This window comes from Salarias fasciatus (genome assembly GCF_902148845.1).
Source record: "Salarias fasciatus chromosome 7 unlocalized genomic scaffold, fSalaFa1.1 super_scaffold_4, whole genome shotgun sequence".
NCBI lineage: Eukaryota > Metazoa > Chordata > Actinopteri > Blenniiformes > Blenniidae > Salarias > Salarias fasciatus.
This window is the reverse complement of record NW_021941229.1, coordinates 8052252-8079062: the sequence shown is the minus strand read 5'-3', so window position 1 is coordinate 8079062 and position 26811 is coordinate 8052252. Positions and strand designations below refer to the sequence as shown.

Sequence of the window (26811 nt, the reverse complement as noted above, 5' to 3'; positions counted from 1 at the left end):
CCTTTTTTTTTTTTTTGAATGGTTGAGTATTTCCAAATGAGGTCTATCATGAAATAAATATTTCTCTTTTGGTTTAACATGTCGAGTCTTTTGAATTTCCCTGTCTGCTCACAGAACCCAGTATTTAATTCATTCCATGCCACTTTATCGCTAGACATTTGTGTTAATTCGATTTAATATAGAAATTTTACACTCTGCCTTCTGGATGATGATGTTTTATAAAAAAAAAAAAAAATTAATTACATATTCAACTAGTGGAAGTCAAACTTTCATGAGGCAATTACATGGAACAATGTTATCGTCCAATCGCTGCACAGCTTTTTAATTCCGTTAATTAAAGTCTCTGCAAAGCTGCTGCTGCTGCTTGGTTCGGTTTAACCACGACAGAGCGAGGCTTGACGGTCACACCGCATGTCCGTACTCGCCGTCGTAATCCACAGGTAGGTATTTGACCGGAGTGTGTCCGTGGCTGCCGGAAGAGCCCCCCTGGCTCCGGTCCACCTGGCAGTAGGCGACCTGTGGCCGTCGGCCCGCGCCCCGGCTCGTCTGGCGGCTGGCCGGGCGGCTCTCCGGCGGCGGGGCGTCCTCCCTGTCCCACCACAGATGGTTAAAAGAGTCAGGACGTATCTGAGTCTGCATTGTCTTGAAGGTAACGGCATAAATCTTAGCTGCTTGGAGGCCTTTCCCTCGAGGATGATGACTTTCACCCAGGCTCGGATTTAACTTTCTCTCAAGCAGCAAACAGAGTTTACAGTAGACGCTCCCTTCTGCCAGCTTTCAGGCTCAGAAGCTGCTTTGTATTCTGTGTTTCTGTAACTTTGCGCTACGACACCCCATCCGCTCCTGTGTACGCCCAGGACTCGGGGAATGCATTTGATTTTTGCTTTGCTGAAGTGGAAAAAAAAAAAAAAAAGTACCTCAGGCCCGTGGGGCATCATTTCTGGTGTGTGTGAATTATCCTGAGAGACGCAGGAACAATAAAACACACCGAATCGGCTCGTTTATCATTTACCAGGAGTGCTGCTTGAAGATTGTTCAGGTGTATCCAGATTCATCTGCAAATCATTCATTTCCTCATGTTTATCCAAATGTTTATTGACCTTATTTTTTTAAGCTTTGAGTCAGCAGGTTAATACCTCTCTTTCTTCTATTTCAGAAGTCTGAACAGACATCAGTCGAATTAAGACTGTGTTGTCTGTCATCAACCTATTTTCTCACATATTGAAGCTTTAAAGCTGCTATTTTGAGATTATTGGTGGCTTCACAGATTAAAACAGCAGCCCCAGAGTGAGAAACGCGACTGGCTAAGAAATGAACTTTAATTGATGCAGTCTGAAAAACAAAACAGTCTGACACTGAAAGGATGCAAAAAATTGCAATTCTGACAAAATCTGTCCCAAAGCATTTAAGCCCTGAAAATAATCTCACACAGGCGAAATGACAATTGATTTATTGATAAAAAGTATTGATTACCTGCTTTACTCAGGCTCATTTATGTAGAGTTTGCATGATCTTCTCAGTTCAGCATGTTGTTTATTTTTGTTTGTTTTTAATTAGGCTACTTCTGCTTCCTCTGACTTTGTGACTAAACTAAGCTGCACAGCAACACTTGAGATCAAGATGATACGATTTGTAGCTATGCTCTCTGATTATGAACACTATATTTTTCTATTAGCTTTATTTATTTTTTTATTTTCTTCAATTTGCCGTTTCAGGGCAAAGGGCACAGTAAAGTCAGGGTGAAGCTCTGGGGCTTAAGGATTTAGGGAGATTAAATTAAATGTTAGTTAAGTGAATGTATTTAGTCATTTACACAAGTATTGCAGAATAAAGTGTGTGTGTGTGTGTGTGTGTGTGTGTGTGTGTGTGCGCGCGCACATAAGCACCTTGCAGTACAGTAAAGTGTGGAAATCAGAACTCATTGCTCTGATGGAAACACTGATGAAGAAGTTAAAGTGAAGGCCGTTCTGCTTGTTACACATTCAGAAAAACACATTGGCAGAAAAGACATTAATTAACTTGGTCATACAATGTTCACAATTATGTTCCTCCTATACCTCTTTACATTACTACACAGTATATAGAGTATACTGTACACCGAGAACGGCTCATTAAGCTCCTGTAACTCGACGCCACCGTCAGTTGAATCATGTTTTTGCGGTGATTCACACTCAGGGAACTTAAAGGAAGATTTTCTGTGCATCCGGTCCAGGTTACATCAGAACAATCTGAAGCAAACTCCCAACAGACTGGACAGATTATTTCAGTTGTATATACTGTATGTAAGTTTCCCAGTTTGGAAAACTATAACCAAACAGAAACAACGGTGCTTTGGTCAAGACCAAGACAAGACTCAGACCAGAGCATCCCAAGACCAAAACCTAATACACCCTGATGCAGACTATATCAAACAAAACACTTTGCAGGGTCTCGCTTCCCCCTCATTTTCCCATCAAATAAACCGAGGCGTCTGTACATTTCTCTGCTCCCAGTTATATAACTTTAACCAGATTCTTTCTGAAGCAATAAGAGACTGTGGCACTTGTGGGATCAGCATCTGATCTCTGTTTCTTTCATCAAACAGCTCTTGTCGTACAGACATAAAACAGACTGTTATTGATTTACATCCTTTAAATGCTGTATATTTCAGAACTGTTCATAAGGTTAGAGGAAAACTGCTGCCAGCCTAAATGAAAAATATATATGTACTGAAGTTATATAAGATTTGTGTAACTGTCAGATGTATTCCAAGGCCTATAAATGTTACATGTGCCAGATAAGATAAGATAAGATAAGATAAGATACTAAGTTTTAGTGTAAAATGTTTGTGTATCAGTGAATTTAATTTATTGACTATCATTGCAGCAATAGACTTTTCAATAGAGGTTTTCAGTGAAATAAACTCCAATTTAACCAGGTTAAACTCGTCTAAAAACTATTTTTGGTGCCTCTCCATTTGAGCTTTCATATATTTCTCTCTTGATTATTCTTGTTCTCTTTGGATTTTCCTGTTCCTCCAGCACCAGAGGCAACAAAGCAGCCCTAAAACATTATGATCCCTCCACCATGCTTCCCATTAACTGGACTACACTTGATGTAACTCAGCCACATGGCAGCTGCAGGCTTTTCTCACACTTTTTTTTTTTTTTTTTTGTTTCGTTTCACCTCCACAAAGCGACTTTGCGATCTGATGGCTGTGACTCACGACAGAGTGATAAAAGAAGGGTATCGGGATTTCTCGGTCGCCTTTGTAAGTGCTGTGTTTAATAAGAGCAGAGCTGATGCTCGGAAAGCTCTCTGTGAAACAAACAAACAGCCAGTCGCCTTTCATTCCATCACACTGAGAATCAAGCACCACTAAGTCTTGTTTTTTGTTGTTTGAAGAGCTAATATAAGATTGGTGTTATTTCTTCATGCTGTTTGATGATCTGATTTCATAAAGCTGCTTTATTTACCGCTATTTGTGAAACTTGCTGAAACTCTGTTCTTCTACAACTGGATTACTCCAAGCAGGATTGTAACAGCAACGTGAAGAAACAACGAGGTTGAACAAATCCCACCGAGATGACGTCAGAGCTGAGATTATGTCAACTGAATGTCCATCCCTGTCAGAAACTGTAGACGGAAAAAAATAGAAATAACTGTTCAGCGGAACGGGGTGCGTTTTTGCCGGATCTACACGATGCTCACTCCTACTTTCTTCCGTTTGTTAGCCGAACAGCTTCGTTGTCCTATAATTGCCTCTCCTGCCTTTGAAGTTTGGCTGTTAGCGTCATGTTTTGTCAGTTTAGTGTTGTTTTCTATAAAGGCAGAGTTCTGAAGCTGTAACGATCTGCAGAAGTCCATTTAAATACTGTTCAGCCTCAGCGAGCTTATCCGTTTGACAAAACTCGCCACTAACTGGGAGTGAAGTTTTGTACTCATGGGACAAATTTGGAGATAAATGAGGACGTGGGAGACTGGTGCCAGACAGCGAGACTGAGAGTTTCAGCTCACTTATCTCCCCGTCTGGCCCTCGGTATTCCAGCAAGCCGGCCGTACCTGATCTCATTGGAGAACTCCTTCTCGTAACGTCTCCTGGTGCTCAGCTTCCAGTAAAGCAGGCCGATGAAGACCAGCAGGACGAAGATGAGGAGCAGAGACCCCACCGCCGTGCCGACGATCACGGCCGCTCTGTTCGGAGCTGCGGGAAGAAAAAAAAAAAACCAGCGAATTATTCACTCAGAGCCTCTGTGGGAGAAAATGACACGGTGTGAAGTATTCATTATGCTGCAGCGCACTTGTTGTCGAGTGGATTCTCATTTTGTGAAGTCTTCTCCCAACTCCTCATTCGCCAGTAGGATCTATCTATTTTTCATGGCGTCCCGCTTGAATCTCACTCTGTGTTTGTATGTAGCAGCGGTTCACAGCCTCCCTCTTCTCAGATTGAAGCTATAAAAGGCTGCGGACGCCGTCTCCAGTCCATCTTTCACCCAAACATTACAGTAAGCGCTGGTGGACGGCAGAGCCGTGGGAACACGGGCTGCAATCTGCATGTCATGAGGCACCGATGTTTGTTTAACTCGGCGATTTGATGGCAGACCTGATTTACTCTCAGAGCCACCGGACTCATTTCCCCGGCAGGTTGCTCCGGCGGCGCCTCTGAACTCTGCCTTCTCCAGAGCGGTGTTGAGGTGTTGCGGCGCTGCCCTCATTAAACACATCTTCTGTTCACGCCTTCACAACGTGCCACTGAACGCCCAACAAAGCCTGTTGCATGTGGCAGAGTTTTCTTCTTCTTCTTCTTCTTCTTTTTTTTTTTTTAATTATAGAGAGCAAACAGGGACCGTGAGGCTGCTGAAGTCAGAGGGGGAAACCCTGTGTGGCTCCAGCTTGTTGTCGCCGTTGAAGATGACCTTCCCCCCCGCCATTGTTGAGACAACATAATCAGAGTGAGGCACTTCTCGCTGACACCTCGAGAAAGTGGAGCGACGAAGATACCGAGGTGAGACTTCAAAGAGAGCAGCCTTCTCCCGTTAGAGCGTTTATTAAAGCGCTGCTGGGATCTACCATCTGGGGTTTCAGCAGATCTCACGTGTTCGCCGTCACGCGTCGAGGCTTCTTACGTTTGTCTGCTTTCAGGTGGATCCGGCAGCGCTCTGCCCCGACTTCATTGTTCACTTCACAAAGGTAGATTCCTGCAGAGCTCTGCGAGTGGTTGCTGATTTTCAGATCCCCGGTGACGCTGTCTGAGAAAAGACACACACCGCGCACAGAAGTCATGAACATGCACAAATGGAAGACTCAGTGTTAAAATTACAGATTTCCTCCCAATATGTCTGCATGTGAGTTTCTGATCAAAGCACCTTGCAGTAAACAATGTAATAAAATGACTCTGGGAATGCTTTATGTTGTGAAGAATGAAAACAAACTAGGAAGAAGCTGCAAATAGTATTTTTAATAAGCATCTTCTATTATCTGGGTGCCAGAGTAAATAAATGTTGTTGTTTTTTTTTGGACTATGGGAGGAAATAATGTGGTAATCCAATACAAACGTATCAACTCACATGGAAAACATAAAATCTCAAACCAAGGGCTTCATTGTGTTTTCACACACAAGTAAAGTCTTTTCCAAAAGGAATTTTAACGTCTTTGTTATGTTTTGTGATATAAAAAGAAGTGATTTCTAAATTAAGACAGAATTCACAAAGAAAATGGTGTTTATCGACTGATCCCCAGCCTACACACACACACACACACACACACACACACACACACACACACTCTGTCTTTGATCTGCAGTGTCATTGGGACATCAGCAGAGGTCAGACTTACTCTGCGTGGCGGCAGCAGGGATGGGGTCGGCGCTCTCCCTCCTCCACCTGTATTTTAAGGGAGCCGAGCCTCTGGCAGACTTGCAGTGCAGCGACACGGCTCCTCCGACCAGCTGCCCTCCCTCCACCCAGCACTTAGGCACCGACGGCTTCACTGCAAATCAAAACAAGGCATGGATCACTTTCTGTTGCCATTTCTTTTGCTGTTTTTGGAGGAAGAAGAAAGCCGAACGAGCGGAGGTTGAACTGGGGGAATCATCAGGCTTGAGGCATTTTTTTTTTTTTTTTTTTAGCAATTTAAAGTTTGTGGGTGGAAGATGTTGAACACACGAGGTGTTTCATTACTCCAAACCAACACGTTTTCCAATTAAATCCTTACTTTTAATCACTACTGAATCATTTCTGTGTCAAAAACTGGTTTAAATTCATTCGAATTCCACTGAAACTGATGATAGTTTCATTATGTTCAATTAATTAAGATTCCCATCGCTGCCAAACTGAGGATTTTGAGTTCAATCCCCACAGAAAGCCGTGATGTCTGATAATCCAAGCCCTGTGGTTCATGGAAACACGACATACACAACATATCTTTGGATGGAGACGGTAAATTTATGACGATCATAAACCGGATGCACTTCTAAAACTTCAGGGGAAGATTCACGTCAACAGTTTATGGCTTAATTTCTCCTTTATTCATGATTTTTAATAAAACGTTTCCAGTAAGTGGACGGTCTGGACTGGAGGAAGGCTTTTATTAGCTCTGTAAATCCATGTTGTTGCGAGCTGAGTACAAGCATGTTTTCCTTGAAGAACCTGTTCTCAGTAGAGCTTTAAGTAATGCTGGCGTAATCCGTAATATATGCACTGATGAATCATTCCACTATTGTGACTCCTGGTTTTGAAGCTGTGCACGAACAAGCTGCTTTGTAGGAGACAAAGTGCATGACAGTCGTCCGCTTCGTCAGAGCTGCGGATATTAGTTTAGATAGTATTTCTGAGTACTGCAATGGCGATTTCAGCAAATCTTACAATAACAATGCTCTTTCTCCTCTTTGACTCTTTTTTTTTTTTTTGCGTCTGCAGTTTCCACCATCAGCGTTTCAAAAGCAGAGAAATCGTTGGCTTTGTTGTATTTGGTCATTTTTCAGTGATTTTTATGCTTTTTTCTTTGTGACCTACCCCGGTTTGAACTGCGATGACAGACAATGGCTTCAGGAAGTCTTCTTGAGCTACTGCTGAGATACCAACCACACAGTTTCATCCATTTGTTGTCACTTTTACATGTCTACGTTAATAAAATGAGTGAGATAATCATTCTATTGGTTGATAAGTTCCTATATGTTTAAGCGGACTGAGGCCCAGCTAACATGACATTTCAAGTGGAAATTCAGAAAATTTTAGCGTTGATACAACATTTACAAAGAAATGGCAGAAATACTGAAACCAAATTAGTTTTCATTTAGGGAAACTACGGGGCGCTGTTGGGTCTTTTTGTACCTTAAAAATGAATTTTATTCCTGCTGGCGCCGACTGAAACGCCACCGCACGCTACTGTTTTACTCACAAACATGTCGCTGAATGACTCGAAACAGTTCTGATCTTGTGAATTTATAACTTATTTGATTGTGAAATGCTTGTGAAATGTGTCATTCGTTTAAACGTTTGATATGTCCCGTATTCAAATAAAGCTACATTCTGTTGTCGGAAAATGTTTACTCACATTTCTCTTTTTTATCGGAACGGTGGTTGTAGAAAGTGAACGTGAGGACAGCTACGGCTTCATTCAGGCTGTCAGACCAGCTCAGTAATAGCTGATGATTGGAGAAAGCTCCGCAGGAGTTTTTCTTTAACTATCATCCTGAAGTGAAAGACACCTTGGAAATAATTTCTGCCAAAATGTCTGAAAGTCAAGGTCTTCCCGCCACAGAACCGCTGCTTGTAAATGAAAAGAAAATGAGGCTGGCTGGGAGAAATGAAGGTGAAATGGTCTGGGGATGTTATTTTTGGACGTGGGCAGATATTTGGTTCGTGTGAATGTTAGCCCAGAACCTTTAATTTACAATAATAAGCAGTCTGTATTAAGAATCAATGTTAGGGGTTGAGCGGTTTTAGAGCAGTGTGTCAGACCAATGAAAACCACAAACTGTGCAGTTCTGTCTGTTCAATAGAAAAGACTCGCTTGGATTTTTTTTCTCTTATCAGTGAACATCTTGAATCTAGAATATCTCTGTTAAAGAGCTTATTCTGAGGTATATGTGTTGAAATGATGCCAACTTGTAGAATCACGAGGCATTGTGTAAAAACTAGTCAGGAATGCTGACTTCAAGTAATTTTGCCTCAAAATGTCAGTTTCTACACTTATTTCGAGTGTGCTTTGGACTTGACTAGTGAATTCAAGAGTGGCGTCATCGAACTGAGAATATGTTAAAGACTTTTGAAATGAAGACTGAAAACATGACAATACTGGGAAAACACAGCAAAGAATTAGGTTCTCCCAGCTAATTTCAAGATGTCCCTTGTCTAACAAAATAACATGCACTGTAGACAAAAACATTTTGAGTCATTTAAACCAAAAGAATAGTGTAACCTGCTTTTCATTTCATTGTGTACAGATTTGCTTTGACTCGTACTGGTTTATCCGCATGTACAATTTGTGGAAAAAAATAACAAACAAATATATTGTACTATCTACAAAAGCTGAAACCAAAAAAGTAAAAAGCCTTAAAGGTTTAAAAGCTTATTATTTAAAAAAAAAAAAAAAAACAGTTTTAACAATTATGTGTAAAATGGATAAATTGAGTAAAAACATCTTGAAAATGTGAAATGGCTCCAGCAACATATCGTGGCCAAAAACAGATTTAAATGTCTTTCTTTGTGAAAACTTCATAAGCATACTGTGTAATAAAAATTTAGTGAACGCTTCAGGGAGTTGTTATAAGACAGTAAAATAGCTTCAGAGCCAGAAGATGGGACTGAATGGGAAACGTTTCACTTTGTCACAACAGACCGTCCTCAAGAAAATGCTCAGCTGGTAGCGCTGGATCTCTTCACATCCCATCGATTTGAACTTGCTATTTTGTACCTGAATTGATTTCACACTGAGGCTCAGGGTAACGACACAGAACCAAAATCAAACACTGCTGGAGTGACACATAAACTACATGTCAGGATGTGTGTTTTCAGAAACTCAGCCTAACCAGATTACATTCACTAATCTTCTTCTCGTTCCCATTTGACATGCATCCTCCCCGTAATCAGTCCACTAAGACAGAACACAGCATTACTGAATTGAACATAGTCAAAGTTGGGATTATCTGAGAAAGAGAGACAGACGTAACCGCCCGTTGCAAATTGTTTAAAAATTCTGCAGCCATAAAATCTGAATAAATCCAGCTGGCCTGAATAAATTTAAAGTACTTTACACAGCAGGTACAAAATGGCCTGTATCAAACAGTTATGTCACAGTGCATGAATTATTTAATTTAAATGCTTATAGAGAAGTTTAGTGGTGCAAACATTACAGGCAGTGGTGAAGAAGACAGAGGCAGCTCAGATGAGCCATCTTTCACATGCGAGGTAGGAATGTTCGACCCTGAGATTTCATGGTCTTCGTCCACTCATCCTTTGAGACGGGAAGGTCACTGTTCTCTATCTTTGTTTGGAGTGATTATTTCCATCCAGCATCTCTGTCCTGATGCAAATCCTCTCAGCTATATGAAGGTCCAAATGGAAGAAGCACAGACCTTATGTTGTGCTGTTTTCTCCAGTAAATGAAAAATAAATAAATAAATAAATGAACGCCAGCAGAGGTGAACGTCCTCCACCCCGCTTACTCCTCAGTCCCTCAGCTCAATGAGTTGGACTTGAATCAAGTTAATTCCTATCAGCATCTGGCAAATTTCAAGATTGGCTACACTGACAAATGACTCAGAGTGGAGTGTCATTTCGATTTGCTGTTGCCTTTTTCAGTCGCTCATCAATTGCGCCCAATGTTTCCATCACATCCAGACAAAGCCATCTTCTCTCTTGGTTCACTCGGCTGCGTCAGACGGCGCAAACCGTGACCAGGCCATTAAAACTGCCATGTTTGAGGACAGACCATCATTTGTGTCGGTTTTTGCTCGCGTACACGCCAGTGAATCTGAAGAAAAAGATGACGCTTCGGTTGGGGAAGAGTTCTCCATTCAAATTGAATGGATTTAATTCAACGCGACATCAGAAAGCATCCATCAATCCATTCAGTCGCGTTCAGGGTCACAGTGCATTGGGGCTGATTGCAGCAAAGTCCATCACAGACCATACGGAGCATGTTTTTCTCAATATATATATTTTCCTTCTTTGACAGAGAGAGAAAAAAAAAAGCCTGAAAACATTTTCCTGTAGCAGCGGATTATTAGTTCGTTCTATCAACCACCTTGAAAAAAAGCGACTTCAGTAAATAAGCAAAACATTTACCGTAATAATAATAAAAGTTCTTTGTAGCAGTGTTGTATGCGTGAAAGGGAAGGTCCTGAATGTACAACCAGTCAGTGCGATATCACGCTGACTCCTGTAGTAAGAGAGGAACCGCTTTCTCAGACCTCCTTTGCGCGGCAGCGTTTCAAGTGAAAATGCGAGACTTCTGCATTTTTTACTTCAGGAAAGTTTCACGTTCACATGGCGACGTTCTGAAGACGATGTCTGTTCACACATAAACGGCAGGAGCGCTGAACGCAATTCAACTTTCTGACACTAGAGGGTGCTGTTGCTGGTTTTTGTAATGAAACCACACACGCAGAGCAAGACGCTATAAACATTAACAATGTTAGAACACGGACATTCGCATGGACAGACGACCACGTCGGATTGTTATTCAAATGTCAAACTATTGGTCATGGTGTGCATGTGCAGCAGCTGCATTGCAGAGAAACGGCATTTCTGCCGTCTACACAGAGACGGAGCCTGAGCATTTAGAGAAAGTTGGATTTCTCCACTGTTAATTCGGAGACAAAGCGTTTTCCAAAAGTTTCATTTCAGGAGCCATTTTCAGAGAGTTGTGGTGTTCAGTGGCTCCGAGCACCACCATGTAAACAAGTTTTCTGTTTTCACATATAGACACAAAATGGGGCCTAAAATCTAGCTCTACGTAAATAAAGGAATGATCATCTATCTTATAAACCTTTTTGTCAACGCACGCTCTTCCTCAGTGTATCACCACCAAATGTAAAGTGAGCTCTTTTTTTTTCATAAAATGGTCTTATACCTTTAATCCGGCCAATTTCTGTTTTCACAGCTGAGGCTCTCACTGTGAAGGGACACTGCGGACATTCATAATGCAGCTGGGTGTCATCTGTTCTGCTCACTCCAGGGTGAAACCTGATCCGCGGCCTTACCTAACACCACCAGGGACATCTTGCGCGTGTCCACCCCAGGGGACTTCTTGACCTTACACTGGTAGGTAGCGCTGTGGGCAGGCGACAGCACGGGGATAGACAGCGAGGCGTCGCCTCTCGAAGGGTCACCGGCGGCAAAGCTGAGCCCGTTGGCGAGATCGGCGTGGAAGTATTTAGTGCCACCGGTGTAAGACAGAAGCTGGAAACAGAAAAAAGAAATGGAACACACGATTTTGCAAAGCGTTTGCATGGTTTTCAAGAGCAACCCAATGGATTCACATTCAAGAACCTTCTGTCTGAGATGCCTAGCTTCAAGTGCTTGTAATTTGACACCAGCCTCCTCCTTGGCAAAATGACTTTGGACTGTATGAACACATCAGATGTTTTTCTTTAATCAAAACTGCAGCGGTTTTAATGTGGATTCCACTTTTCATTCATGGAGTCTTCATTAAAGGAAAAATACAGTTTAAACAGTTTTCACAATGTTTATAGAACGAAATAGAACAATATACTCACCCAGAAGGCTTTTCTGATCCGAACAGTGCTTCGTGAGAAAATTACATCCAAAATCCAGTGGCGGAAATCCGTATACGTCTAGCAGACGGGGCATGTATAGCGCCGCTCCTAAAACGGCTTTAATCGTCCAAAAACTCATTAGTTTCACCAGTATTTCATCATGGTCCGCTCACGCCTCTCCTCCACGACAGCCCGGTGTCATGAGATAAATGTTGTGCTTTTGTTGACCTCTGAACTGAAAGCTTTGTTTACGGCTGCACAGTACGGCTCTGGCCAGCCGTTCTTCTCTTTGCCTCTGCGCTCAAATTTCGATGTGCTCTTCACCTGTATACTCTGGCTCGAAACTGTGAGGACACCCTTCATATTCAAAGTTCTCGTCCACAACATCTTCATCTGATTGATATCCATCCATTTCGTGCCGAACTGGAAGAAGAAAGTTGTTGTGTAGCCTCCGGTTACCCGGGAAACAAGAGCCTCACTGCGCATGCGCGCGGCAGCCGTAAACAAAGCTTTCAGTTCAGAGGTCAACAACACCACAACAACATTTGTCTCGACACCGGGCTGTCACGGAGGAGTGGCGTCAGCGGACCATGATGAAATATTGGTGAAACTAAAGGGTTTTTGGATGATTAAAGCCGTTTTTGGAGCGGCGTTATCGATGCCCCGTCTGCTAGACGTATACAGATGTCCACCGCTCGATTTTGGATCTAAATTTCTCCCGAAGCACTGTTCAGATCAGAAAAGCCTTCTGAGTGAGTATATTGTTCTACTTCATTCTATAAACAACGTGAAAGCTGTTTAAACCGTACTTTTCCTTTAACTTCTTCTACTGGGTTTGAACTTTTCACATTTTTACCTTTATTTTCAGAGCCAGGAGAAGGAAATGTCTGATGTGCATACGAAATTCTGACTCCCTTAAATCTGGCGCTGAGCAGCGAGCAGGAAGCGAAGCATCACTCCACAAAAACGTTTCATGTGGAAACGCACCGTCGCTGATTTTATGCTGCAACATTTTGAAATAGAGGTCCGTTTTCACAGCAGAAATGCTGAAAAAGATGAAGACAGAAGCCACAACGTGGCCCCATTAATTGTTTCTGTAATCCATCAGCTCGCACATGCACAGAAGAACCATTTACTGAGGCCATGATGCGCATGGGCAGTGGCAGCGCTTCAGAAAAATTGCATTTTGTGAGCCATTTTTAATGGCTCCGAGCAACATTGTTGTTTGAACAGACTCCCAAAATGCAACAAAAGTTTTCCATTTCCACCGGACATCGTCGTGTAAACAGGGCCTCCGTCGATTCTGCACTCCACTCTTCTTCTACTCTCCGCAGCAAGCGATACTTTGAGAGCAACGCAGATCTTATTTAATATTATCACCTATCTTTGCTCATCACGCTGGTGAATTTATTGTAAAAGAGGCTTCTTAAAGAAAAGAAAAAAAAAAAACGAGAGGCCGATCCTGCAGATTTATTAACTCACTGTTTCTGAGCATTACTCTGCTGTTCAGTTTTTTCGCTCTCAACAGCCTTTTTCAGCAGCAGGGAGTTCATTCGTTTAAAGAAACCGGGACAAAAAAAGATTGATCGTATTCTACCTGCCAGTAAGAAGCAGACAGACAAAGTCGTTACCCAAACAGTTATTTTTCTTAATTAGTGGAGACCGAATCAGGGAAGAAACACAACTTATAATTGAGAGCTAATGGCTGTCAGTCGAACAGTAGACTCATTCTAACAGTATGGGCATTATCGTCTGCTGGATGTGCACATGGGAAATTGCCTGCTCACACGGAATCATAACAACTTTATGCTGCTGTATGTCAGCGCTATGTGTGTGTCAGCTTCTTCACAACCCTCCAAAAAAACCCTTGATTCATGTTTTTTTGAAAAACACAATATTTGACTTTGTCCATTTGCAGTAAAGCCATCAGTCATTTCTCTGAAGCAGAATATATCCGCTGTATTGACTGTGGTAAAACTCCTGCCACCCCAGGGAGGAGATGAGGGCAACAAAACAGTAACGGCTCATTGGATTTAAAGGGTAAACGGGATAAACAACTAATTCCTGTGAACTTAAAAAAGGCGGTGAGAATTCACCCTGCTGGGACTCACTCGCACTTAATTCCTGTTGAAGTTATGGATTTAGGAAAGCATGACATTTGAATGGACTTAGAGTTATAAAGACCGGATTGTGAAGTGGTCTTTAAAACCACAATTTTGCTTTAATTGTGCTCTGAACCCTCATTATCTTATGAAATATAATTCCATTTCCAAAAGCCTTTGCTGCGTTTCAGTCTACCAACAGTGTAAGAGAATAACTGAGAGGGTGTGTATTTCATTTGGGTGCTTGCATAACCTTCAGTCTTTTGAGCACAGCAGGCCAGATGGAAATACAAAAAACACAGAAAAGACATCTGAAATAAAAATATAGCAATTGAATGAATGTTTCTTTTTCAGAAGACCTTTTTACTGCCACACTGTTGGAAGGAAATGTTCTCAAACATACAAACAGAACCTTGGATGTAAGAAACTTTGTACATCAAGTTTTGTTTGCCACAATTTAAAAGGGGCATGCGATCTCCTGAGAAAGGTTGGCAATTTATGTTTAATAGCTCTGCTTCTAAAATATGTTTTAGTACCCAGAGTCCTGGATGCTCGCTGCTCAAAAGAAGATTAATTCATACTTTGTGAAGGACTGAGGAACGTGAAGTTTGCTTTGGTTTAGGTCTTGTTTACAACAATTTCAAGAGAAAACACACAATGTTCATTGCCTTTTGGGTTCCTGTTTCCTTAACTACGGCGCTCAGAGGCCCTGAAAACTGCAGATTTTGAAAACAGCTCCCAAGGTGGGACTTTTTGGAAACTTCTCTGACTCCATCTCTGTGTAGATGGAGGAAAACACAGCTTTCCTGAAATGCAGTCACTGCACGATATGAGTCCATCTGTTGATGTGCAAGGTCCGGGTTGAGGTCTGTGATTAGGGCTCGTTCTGCACATATCAAAAACATCAGCCTCACTCTGTTCTTCCTCTAGTAATCCGGACACGTGGCTCTGTCCCCATATGTTCAGCCGACTTTAATAAAACAGACAAGCAAACAGTAAAGTACGAGCATCCTAAAGTCACAGCTGTGGAAAAATATTTCGTCATACAATGACATCTAAATGGTGCGAACTGGAATTTTATACGTTGTTTCTGAATGTAAGCTTTAATTCTTCCTACCCCTCTTCAGACATGTTACATGAGATGTTTTATGTGCATTTCCATGTTTCTGTTGACAAGTGACACTTGGATCATATGTATTTATATTCATACAATATAGCTTTGTTGATTATATAAATAAAGATTTATGTACAAGATTTATATTTGTGTAAGTATTGTATGTATGCATATGTAAGAGTGTGTGTGTGTGTGTGTGTGTGTGTGTGTGTGTGTGTGTGTGTCCACATAGATTTCATTTCTTTCTTGTTGTGTCTGCATTTTGCATTTTGACATGTTTGGAATGAATGAATTAAGAAAAGAAAAAGTTGCAATGACTCGGCAAACAGTACAATTAGTACTATATAGTACGGTATTGATGTTAATGAGCTTGAACCAGATGCCTGGAACAGTGTGCTGAGCTCAGAATTTACCGAACAGAACTGAGCAGGATTACTGTGCAACAGCACATCATCAGTAGGGTAAAACTAACTTGTCTCACGACGGTCTAACACCAGCTCACGTTCCCTATTAGTGGGTGAACAATCCAACGCTTGGTGAATTCTGCTTCACAATGATAGGAAGAGCCGACATCGAAGGATCAAAAAGCGACGTCGCTATGAACGCTTGGCCGCCACAAGCACTGCACTGCACTCTGTGTTAATACAGATGACGTCAAGACGTATCTTGGACATTTCAGGCGCACTTAGGACTCGTCTCTATTCTGAGAGGCCGACTATCAGTGAACCTACTTATGCTGACAATGACACACAAGAAATCCTTCAGGTCTCGGCTGCATGCTCTCTGTGATGAAGTAGATCCTACATGAACATCCCGATCACCTGTGATTCTTCTTCAAGTTTGGAAAAAATATGAAAGGAATTTATGGCAAAAAAAATATTATATAATCTGATTTATTAGTAAAGTTGTCATAGTTGGTAACTTACACATTTCCTGAATAGTTCTGCTTAACACTGAGATGTGTGTTTGCTGGTATTTTCTCCATTTTTTTTTTTTTTTTGAAGTATGCGTGAATTTACTTGATAAAAATGTATTTGAAACAATGAAGTGCTTGAGCACAAGAAACAAGTGCAAATGTTCAATTTAGAACAAACGGAATCCTTGTAAAAGGTCACGCTGTAATTGGGTTCTATTGTGTGTCGACATTTAGTCAGAAGTTCCACCAACTTAAGAAAATATTTCAGCTGGAAGACGTGAACATTTTCATCTTTGCTGCTTTTCAAAAGGTTTTTATTGAATGTGAGAGCTAAAAAGACTCTTCACAGTATGTAGTCTTCACGTCTGGAAATAATAACCTTTAGATTTTTACATATCCAAGTAGTTTGACGAGTGGCCTTTAAACAGTTATGAAACACAATTGTTAGACTTAAACAGTCCGTTGTTTCCTTTGTCCTCATGCTCACACTGCTCAGTCCATCTGCTGAGAGCAGTTTGCAGTTCAGTGTCTTGCTCAAGGACACATTGACAGAAAGAGAATCAAACTTGTAAACCGCCTCCAGTAGGAAAGTAGTCCTCTTTGTGGCCCTCATAATGGCCCCAGATTGTCTCATTCGATCAGTGGATCAGCTCCTAGTGAGCATTACATATCATGCTCGTGTTGTGATCAATACATACATAAAACCCAAAACATATAGATGTCAGATTTGTCATAAGACACTAGTCTGAAAATAATACACCAAATCTAGATTACTGAATACCGCCTCATGTTGATGGTGCAGCGTTTCGAGCTCTCACACAGCCTCTTACCATTTGATCCTTTTGCGTTGTGTCTGGACTCACAGCAGACCACTCAATGTCCAGATCGCCGGTGTCAGCGGGGCCGGGTGTGTATCTGCATCCCAGAGTCGCACTCTCCCCCTCGGCCTTGTGGACGGTCTGCGAGCCGGTGGACGTCACCTGCAGCCCCCGTGAGCAGATCAGTCCTGAGTGAGAGCAGAAGATACACTCATTATCCTCCCTCGCTCATCCTCTCTGTATGATGATGAAGATTAAATGTTGTGTTTCCACAGATACTGAGCCGCGGCTTATCCTCTCCTTTTTGTTAATGCAGAGTCAATAATGGATTCAGAATCATTTCTCAAAGGGACTTCAGCTGAGAAAGAAGAGAAAACACCAACAAAAAAGTTGCAGCCAAACTGCCCACAGGAATTAGATTATAAGGTTTTTGAGATGCATTTAATACCTTACTCACAATAAAGGAGATCAATAAGAAACACTCAAAACAAACAAAAACAAGTGGAGCGGTGTGCTACTCTTTTCAGAATGAATTTCAAGCAGCTTTATATCACCCATAGTGGAAGGTGCCTCAAACAATGTTTAAATCCAATAACATTAACAAAGGTTTGTGAATTAGCAAACATACTGAATCACGACCTTGAGGAGCAACAACAATAAAAATATCTGCCACTTGCTAAGTGCCGAGGAAAAATAATTAACACGAGAAAAAAATAAAAGATTTCATGAACGGAGTAAAAATTCAACCAAACAGCCTTTCGAAATGGTGATTATGCTGCTCAAGTATTCAGTTCAGGGTGAATATTATCGCTGTAGTAATGATTTCACACAGTAATCACACAGCATTAACATGAATAAAACTAATAAAACATGTTTTCTTGGAAATGCAGCCTCTCCGTACACAATCTTGACACATGGACAAGGAGAAATGTTTTGCTTTGATTGACCTTCAAGATCAAAACAAATGTGGTGAAAGGAAAGCAACTCATTTGTCAGACCATGTATTCTGTATTTTCTCAGCACATTGTGGATTTACGTGTAATCATACACTCTTTAAACTATGGGTGTCAAACATCCATTCCAAGGCAGGAAAAATAACTGTCATTCCTAAAGAGGCTTCAAAGGTTCGCATCATTTACTTAAGAGAAGATGTTGTCTGTCAAAACAGATATCCGGAACTGATAAGTGGCTTTAACTGCTGTGCACTATAATGGAAATAATGTAGACAGGGTAAAACGCTGCAGCGAGGGTGAGCCATCCAGCTGCTCCAGGTGTGGCAGCATGGATGACGCCAGCCTGCTCAGAGTTTCAGAGTCCCTTTAATTTCTTGGGTCAGACACAAAAGAAGATCTCTAGAAAATGAAAAGAATGTTTCTTCCCTTGTGCACTGAGACCTAAATGGTAAAATCCCATAAAGTTTGTAGCATTACAGAAAAGTAAAATATTATAGTACAATATTTTGAACAATATGGCTCAAAGTATTCACAGGACTGACACAGCTTGCATGGATTTGACCTGTGCACAACCTTCTGGATCGAACCACCGATCTTAGTTCTTATTTCTTTGACTGAGAACAAATAAAGTTACTGAAGCCAAACAGTTATGTAGCGCACGGGTTTACTCTGAGTCAAAAAAAAGTCAGAAAAGGACTTGAAAATAGCCTACATATGAACCTGATTGTGTGTGGATCTTTGTCCGTCTTTGTTTGCTTTGTGGTAGATTTATGCTGCACTCTTGACCTTGGGGCTGTTCTGAAGGAGTTCTGAAAGGACAGCGAAGGACAAAACCTGCACAAACATACGTGACATTGAGAGGTTGAACATTATCAAGGACAGGAAATGTGTGACTATCCTTACTGACAAACTAAATGTATTGACTGATAGAATTTTTAGACTACCGTATACACATTTTTATGTGTAACAGAATGTGTGTGAAAGTTCAATGAAAGATCCAGGTCCAACCATAAACCTAGATATTTAAACTGATCAACAGGTACGATTAGTGATGATTCTTAAAATGTAAGTTACAGGCCGCAATCAGCTCTAGGTCTGCTTTTTTGTCTTTCTTTTTTCTGAAATAGCACTGAATGGGATTGGGATGTTTTTATTAGTTTATCTGTTTGAAGCCATAATTGAACTGTATCAAAATCACATTGACGTGAATGCAGGATATCAGGAATATTAGATTTCAAACAGCAGATAATTGTATCATCTGCATAATGTTGAATATTGCAGTCTGTGGAGGTGAGAGAGGACCAAGTGAGGAACCCTGAGGTGCTCCTCTAGATAGTTTGAAAATCAGAATGGCTGCCTTGAAAGGAAACACATTGTTGGTGCTGATGGAGATGTGAGCTAAACCAGAGAAGACAGGAACGGTCAAAACGAACGGAGTGAAGCTTGTCTATAAGGAGATAGTGATCAACCACATCAAATGCTTTAGTGAGGTCTATAAATAACGCACCATTAAGCAATTTATGATCAAAGCCAGATAAAATATCAAAAATGAATTTGACGAAGGTTGTTGAAAAGTATTTTCTAAATTAAGATTGAAATGGAAACAGAAGATTGTTAATGGAAACATAACCAGATAGTTAATTAAAGATACATTTCTCAAAAACTTTGACGACGCTATTGATGATTGATACTGGTCTATAGTTGTTGATGTTGCTTGGATCACGGCCTTTGTGGAGGGGAATGACCCATACACACTTCCAAGCATGAGGTACTTCACAGTTGGAGAACAATAAATACATTTTTTTTTCTTAAATACTATCTGAGCCAGCAGTAGCACTTGAAGAGAGTCCACTAATGGTCTGTTGAATGTCAGCTGGGCTAACTGATCTAAAGGAGAAAGAACCACCACAGGACGGGGCATTAAAAGTCAGAGTGAGAAGGAGATTGTACATGAGGTGGTTGTGAGAAGCACTGACTGAACGCATTTGCAATAATTATAGGATCAGTAACATTTTCACTATTGGTATGCATATTTATTGAAGAACAATCAGATTTACCTGATGCATTATTAAGTTGCTTCCAGAAATGTTGGGGATTTTTTTGAATTACTTGATCATTAGTTTTGATAATATTTAGATTTAGCATTTCTGGTTTCTGCTGTACATCTGTTTCTAAGCCATTTCTATGTTTTCCAATCAGCAGCATCATGTGTAAAGTGTAAAGTCCATCCATCCATCCATCCATTTTCTACCGCTTATCCGGGGCCGGGTCGCGGGGGCAGCAGTCTCAGCAGGGATGCCCAGACTTCCCTGTCCCCAGACACTTCCTCCAGCTCCTCTGGGAGGATCCCGAGGCGTTCCCAGGCCAGCCGAGAGACATAGTCTCTCCAGCGTGTCCTGGGTCTTCCCCGGGGTCTCCTCCCAGTGGGACATGCCCGGAACACCTCCCTAGGGAGGCGTCCAGGAGGCATCCTAAACAGATGTCCGAGCCACCTCAGCTGGTTCCTCTCGATGTGGAGGAGTAGCGGCTCTACTCCGAGCTCCTCCCTGGTGACTGAGCTCCTCACCCTATCTCTAAGGGAGCGCCCAGCCACCCTACGGAGGAAGCTCATTTCGGCCGCTTGTATCCGGGATCTTGTCCTTTCGGTCATGACCCAAAGCTCATGACCATAGGTGAGGGTGGGAACGTAGATTGACCGGTAAATCGAGAGCTTCGCCTTTCGGCTCAGCTCCTTCTTCACCACGACGGACCGATACAACGACCGCATCACTGCAGCCGCTGCACCGATCCGCCTGTCAATCTCACGCTCCATCCGTCCCCCACTCGTGAACAAGACCCCAAGATACTTGAACTCCTCCACTTGGGCTAGGGTCTCTCCACCAACCTGGAGGGGGCAAGCCACCTTCCTCCGGTCGAGGACCATGGCCTCGGATTTGGAGGTGCTAATCCTCATCCCTGCCGCTTCACACTCGGCTGCGAACCGCCCCAGTGCATGCTGTAGGTCCGGGTTCGATGAAGCCAACAGGACAACATCATCTGCAAAAAGCAGAGATGAAATCCTGTGGTTCCCGAACCGGAACCCCTCCGGCCCCTGGCTGCACCTAGAAATTCTGTCCATGAAGATTATGAACAGAACCGGTGACAAAGGGCAGCCCTGCCGGAGTCCAACATGCACCGGGAACAGGTCCGACTTACTGCCGGCAATGCGGACCAGACTCCTACTCCGGTCATACAAAGACCGGACGGCCCTTAACAAGGGGCCCCGGACTCCGTATTCCCGGAGCACCCCCCACAAGACACCACGAGGGACACGGTCGAATGCCTTCTCCAAATCCACAAAACACATGTGGACTGGTTGGGCAAACTCCCACGAACCCTCGAGCACCCTATGGAGGGTATAGAGCTGGTCCACTGTTCCACGGCCAGGACGAAAACCGCATTGTTCCTCCTGGATCCGAGGTTCGACTATCGGTCGGATCCTCCTCTCCAGTACCCTGGAATAGACTTTCCCGGGGAGGCTGAGGAGTGTAATCCCCCTATAGTTGGAGCACACCCTCCGGTCCCCCTTTTTAAACAGGGGGACCACCACCCCGGTCTGCCAATCCAGAGGCACTGTCCCCGACAGCCACGCGATGTTGCAGAGACGTGTCAACCAAGACAGTCCCTGCACATCCAGAGACTTAAGGTACTCAGGCCGAATCTCGTCCACCCCCGGTGCCTTGCCACCGAGGAGCTTGCCAACCACCTCAGTGACTTCAGCTTGGGTGATGGACGAGTCCACCTCTGAGACCTCAGCCTCTGCTTCCTCCACGGAAGACGTGGCGACGGGATTGAGGAGGTCCTCGAAGTATTCCTTCCACCGTCCAACAATATCCCCAGTTGAGGTCAGCAGCTCCCCACCTCCACTGTAAACAGTGTTGGCGGAGACCTGCTTTCCCCTCCTGAGGCGCCGGACGGTTTGCCAGAATTTCTTCGAGGCCGACCGATAGTCCTCCTCCATGGCCTCCCCGAACTCCTCCCAGACCCGAGTTTTTACCTCCACAACTGCTCGGGCTGCAGTTCGCTTGGCCTGCCGGTACCCGTCAGCTGCTTCGGGAGTCCCATGAGCCAGCAAGGCTCGATAGGACTCCTTCTTCAGCTTGACGGCAGCCCTTACTTCCGGTGTCCACCACCGGGTTCGGGGGTTGCCGCCACGACAGGCACCGGAGACCTTACGACCACAGCTCCGAGCAGCTGCTTCGACAATGGAGGTGGAGAACATGGTCCACTCGGACTCGATGTCCCCAGCCTCCCTCGGGACATGAGAGAAGCTCTCCCGGAGGTGGGAGTTGAAAGCCATGCTGACAGAGGGTTCCGCCAGACGTTCCCAGCAGACCCTCACAACACGTTTGGGTCTGCCAAGTCTGTCCGGTTTCCTCCTCCGCCAGCGAATCCAACTCACCACCAGGTGGTGATCGGTCGACAGCTCTGCCCCTCTCTTCACCCGAGTGTCCAAAACACGCGGCCGGAGGTCAGATGACACGACAACAAAGTCGATCATCGACCTCCGACCTAGGGTGTCCTGGTGCCAAGTGCACTTATGGACACCCCTGTGCTCGAACATGGTGTTCGTTATGGACAAACTGTGACTAGCACAGAAGTCCAATAACAGAACACCACTCGGGTTCAGATCGGGGAGGCCGTGCGATCCAATCACCCCCTTCCAGGTCTCACTGTCGCTGCCCACGTGGGCGTTGAAGTCCCCCAGTAGAACAATGGAGTCCCCAGTCGGAGCACTGTCCAGCACCCCTCCCAGGGACTCCAAGAAGGCCGGGTACTCTGCACTGCTGTTCGGCCCGTAAGCCGAGACAACAGTGAGGCACCTATCCCCGACCCGAAGGCGCAGGGATGCAACCCTCTCGTTCACTGGGGTGAACTCCAACACATGGCGGCTGAGCTGTGGGGCTACAAGCAAACCCACACCAGCCCGCCGCCTCTCACTGCGGGCAACGCCAGAGAAGTGGAGAGTCCAGCCCTTCTCGAGAGGTTGGGTTCCAGAGCCCAGGCTATGTGTGGAGGTGAGCCCGACTATATCTAGCCGGTACCTCTCAACCTCCCTCACAAGCTCGGGCTCCTTCCCCGCCAACGAGGTGACATTCCATGTCCCTAGAGCCAGTCTCTGTGTCCGGGGATCGGGTCGCCGGGCACCCTGCCGTCGGCTGCCACCCAATCCACACTGCACCCGGCCCCTACGGTTCCCTCGGTGGGTGGTGAGCCCACCGGAGAAGTGTAAGGTGTAAAGTCTTCCCGGCTTTATCCCTCTGTTTAAAAAGACATACAGTAGTGGTTCACAGTTCACTCAGGGGAGATGGTTTACAAAACAACAGTGTTCAGACTCACTGAAAAAGAAACTTCTTGAGAATGGCTCCCAAGGTGGAACTTTTCGAAAATTCTCCAATTTTTTAGCATGCAAACGGGCAACAACGACGCTGAAAATGATTGGGCTGGGGGAAAACACTGGTACTGTGCGTGTCCACTGTGGCCGTATGAAACACTCCTTCAGCACACGTGTGAGGAAATGGACAATAACAATAATGGCAGCCTCCAGAAAGGCATAACTCTCAAACCATACTCTCCTCGGACTTGGTAGTTTGATAGTTGAGAGTCGCCTTGAACACGAATCCAACCTCTGTCCATATGACTGTCCATGTACTCTCTATTGTTTACAGTGTTTACAGTGTTTGCTTCTCTGCACACGTGTCAGTGGTTTCATCATTAAAAACAAGTAACAGCATCCTCTAGTGGCACAACATGAAAACTTCATTGTTTCCATGTAAACAGACATTAACTTCAGAATGCTGCTGTATAAATGTGAAACTTTTCTTAAACAAAAATGCGAAAATGGTGAGTTTTCAGTTGTGTCAGTGTAAAAGGGCCAAAATGTTCACAGTCACCAGCTTGTCAGTGTCTGCTCCAGAGCTTCTGTCCCAGCCTCTCACTTTACCTTCTTTAAGTGTGTTTGGATATTGTTTTGGCCCCGAGTGTTTACTGGACCATGCCTTGGATTTTTCCCTGACTCTACTGTAGCACATGGATAAGCAACTGCTGATAACTGAAAGCTGGCATTGCAGCAGGAGCAGCCACTTGGACTTATTTGGGAAGTCAAGACAATGCTATCAGAGAGGAACCGAAAGATCTCTTGACTGGAGCAGAGAATGGATAAACTTGAAAAATATACAAGAAGAGATGATTGTATGGTAACCGAACTGGACACGTGGCTCCAAACACCAAAACTTAAGACAACAGAAAATGCTCCACAGGATGAACGGCTGACACTTGAACAGCAAGTAGTGAACTTTATGCAAAGCAAGAGCATAAACATTGACACTGACTGACACATCGATATGTCACAAAAAGGAATTCCAGATAGATGGATATGAGTTGTACGACACAAATAGAAGGAACAAATGAAGGTAGAGGGGTAGCTCTGTAGCAACATGCCAGCAGTCACTGACAACATTACGGTCACAGTGGAATTTATGAACGAAAAGTCTGAGACTTCTCTCAGCTGAGTCTATGGATCGGCAGGATTCTGAGACCTTCGCTGATGAACTGAAAGAGTTGTGAGACAGGAGGCAAAATAAGTTAATGTTTTTATGTTGGGACTTTAACATCGATCTTAAAAATACAGGTGGACTGAAGAGAGCAAGTGAATTTTTCAATTCGATGTATACTTTGGGTCTGTTTCCAGTTATATATGCCAACAACAATGACATCACACGGTGCTTTTGTTATTGATAGCATCTTCACAATCAGTGATTACTACCAATTCTTTCAGTCTGTCAGAACTATCAGTGTAATTTCAGTTCAATACAGCCTTATTTATATGGCGCCAAACACATCACAGTCATTTCAAGGACCTTTCACAGAGAAAACTCAAAAGGGATTGTGTCATTTATTTTTTGTGATTCTCTTTTGCCTCTTTAGTGCTTGATTTAAAAAAGAAAAAAGCATCTGTAAAAGTCATTTTTCTTCTCACAGGTATTCAGTAGACCTTTAGTCCTCCAGGGTAATGTTCATGGTAATGTTCTTAAGTTTACAGTTATCTTTTTTTATTTTCAAACAGATTTAATAATATGTGTATGAGTGTGTCATAGGCTATATATTCATCTTGAACATGTACTTTACTCCAGTTTAGTTTCTTTAGGTCCTCTTCCTCCAGAGCTTTCAGTGATCTATCCTAATACCGGTATATAGGTGTGAATAAGAAAAAACAAAAAAAGGAATACTATATTCATCTGTTAAAGAAAATAGAAATAATATGAAGGTGATATGAGAAATAATGAATAGTGTAATAAAAATGAGAGAGTCAAAACAACTCTGGTAGATTATTTTGTCAATAATAATTCCGATATCTACTATAAAGCCAAGATAACGAATAAGCTGAATAGAAACAACAAAAGCCAACTGCAACGTAATAATGAAGAATGTCAATAGCAGTAGTAGACAATAGCAATAGTGTCAAATGTGGTTTACCTCAGCAGTTGGACCAAAATTTATAAATTAATGACTTTATTTATGTATTCAAACTACTCAAATGTGAGATTTTTTTTTTTTTTTTTTTTTTTTTTGCAGATGATACCACCGCATTTTATTGGGGAGATAATTTAAAGCAGGTGTTGAATGTGGTCAAAAAGGAATTGAAATAAAATTAAAACAACAACAACAACAACAACAACAACAACAACAACAACAACAACAACAACAAAAAACCTCACTAAATCTAGGAAAAACACATTTCAACTTAAAAAATCAGAGATCTTCACAAAACCAAAATTTAAGACCAGAGTGAGGGAAAATTGCATTACAGTTAAAGGAGTCCAGTTATGGATCAATAAAGAATTTAACTCATACCAGATTTAAGAAAAAAAAAATAAAATAAAATCTAGGTTATTATTAAAATACCAAAAAAATCACAGAAAAATAGTACAATACTCTTAAGAGTGAGAATGGCTGCTGGCTGCTCAGAGTTTATATTTTTTTATGTGCTGTTTGTGTGCTATGTATTGTTCAGTGGAATGTATTGTGTTTTTTTATGATTGAAGAGAAATAACAAAGAAGTTTATTTGTCCTTCTGCTCCTTTTCGTTCATGCGACTGAAAATATAGTTCTATATTGTTGGACTGTTTTTTATTTCTACAAAGAATAAACTAAACTAAAACAAGCCTGTTGAAGTGCCTTAGGTCTGCGACCGTAAGTAAATGAAATTAGAGTATCTTAACAACGTACAACACCAATTTCCTTCAAAAAAAGTGAATATAAATTACAGTTTTGATTCACAAACATCATTTCAGCTTTGGCTTACACATATGAAGTCTGTGTCTGAGCAGAGAGATGCCTATGGAAAGAAACAAGTCAGTTTAAAGCAGAGGAATAAAACAAATTTTCCACAAACATGAGAAATCACAATGATTTGTGATGCTCAGGAAGAGAGAGAGAAAAAAATAGTGGTATAACAAACAGCTTTATAAAGGCTGTTCTTTTATATGGCCCTGAGCGCTGGATAGTAACAAAGGGAAATATGAGAAAGGTTGATGTCTGTCATGATTGATGCCTTAGTAGGATATGCAAAATCTACTGGCTCAACAAGATCCCAAACAAGAAGGATAAGATAGTGTGAATATGTCTGTTCAAATTAAGAACTGCAGGCTGGGATGGATTGGTCATGTCCTCAGGATGCCCAACATCGCCATGAACTGGATTCTAACTGGATAGAGGAAAAGAGGCAGGAAAAAAAAAAAAACATCTGGTGGCAAAGCACAAATCAAAGCGCAGTTCCAACGCAATTCCAGTCACATGCTTTTCAAAGAGATGTGGTAGAAGAGGAGTCAGTATCACAAAGACAAAGGAGAAATAGGAACTCCCTGCAACTGTCTCCCAACAGAGCGACCTCCAAGCCTGATTGGACGGATAAAAAGCACCATGGCAACATGGCGAGGTGGGACTTATCTTTCAGAAACATGAAAGACTGTGAGAAGATGCTTCGCTCAACATCATGATGTGTAGAAGTACTAATGGGACAAATAATGAGATGCACATGTGTCCTGCTCTTCCTGTGTTCTCGTCTTACCTGTGCTGAAATAGGCTGCAGCACACAGGAAGTAGATGGAAATCCGGGTCGGGATGTGAAGCGTCCGTGCGTCTTTGAAACATTTCTGGGACATTGTG

At 42.7% G+C, this 26811-nt stretch overlaps 1 protein-coding gene across 1 annotated transcript; it reads right to left on the bottom strand.

Annotated features, from left to right (window-relative positions):
• Positions 1 to 280: 280 nt before the first annotated feature.
• On the bottom strand, positions 281 to 26811 carry vsig8a (V-set and immunoglobulin domain containing 8a). Its single transcript, XM_030084136.1, has 7 exons — positions 26714 to 26811; positions 16664 to 16839; positions 11186 to 11384; positions 5815 to 5967; positions 5106 to 5228; positions 4042 to 4183; positions 281 to 589 (listed from the first exon to the last, which is right to left on the bottom strand). Exons 1-7 carry the CDS (start codon positions 26805 to 26807, stop codon positions 403 to 405), a joined length of 1074 nt encoding a protein of 357 aa, XP_029939996.1. The 5' UTR covers positions 26808 to 26811; the 3' UTR covers positions 281 to 402.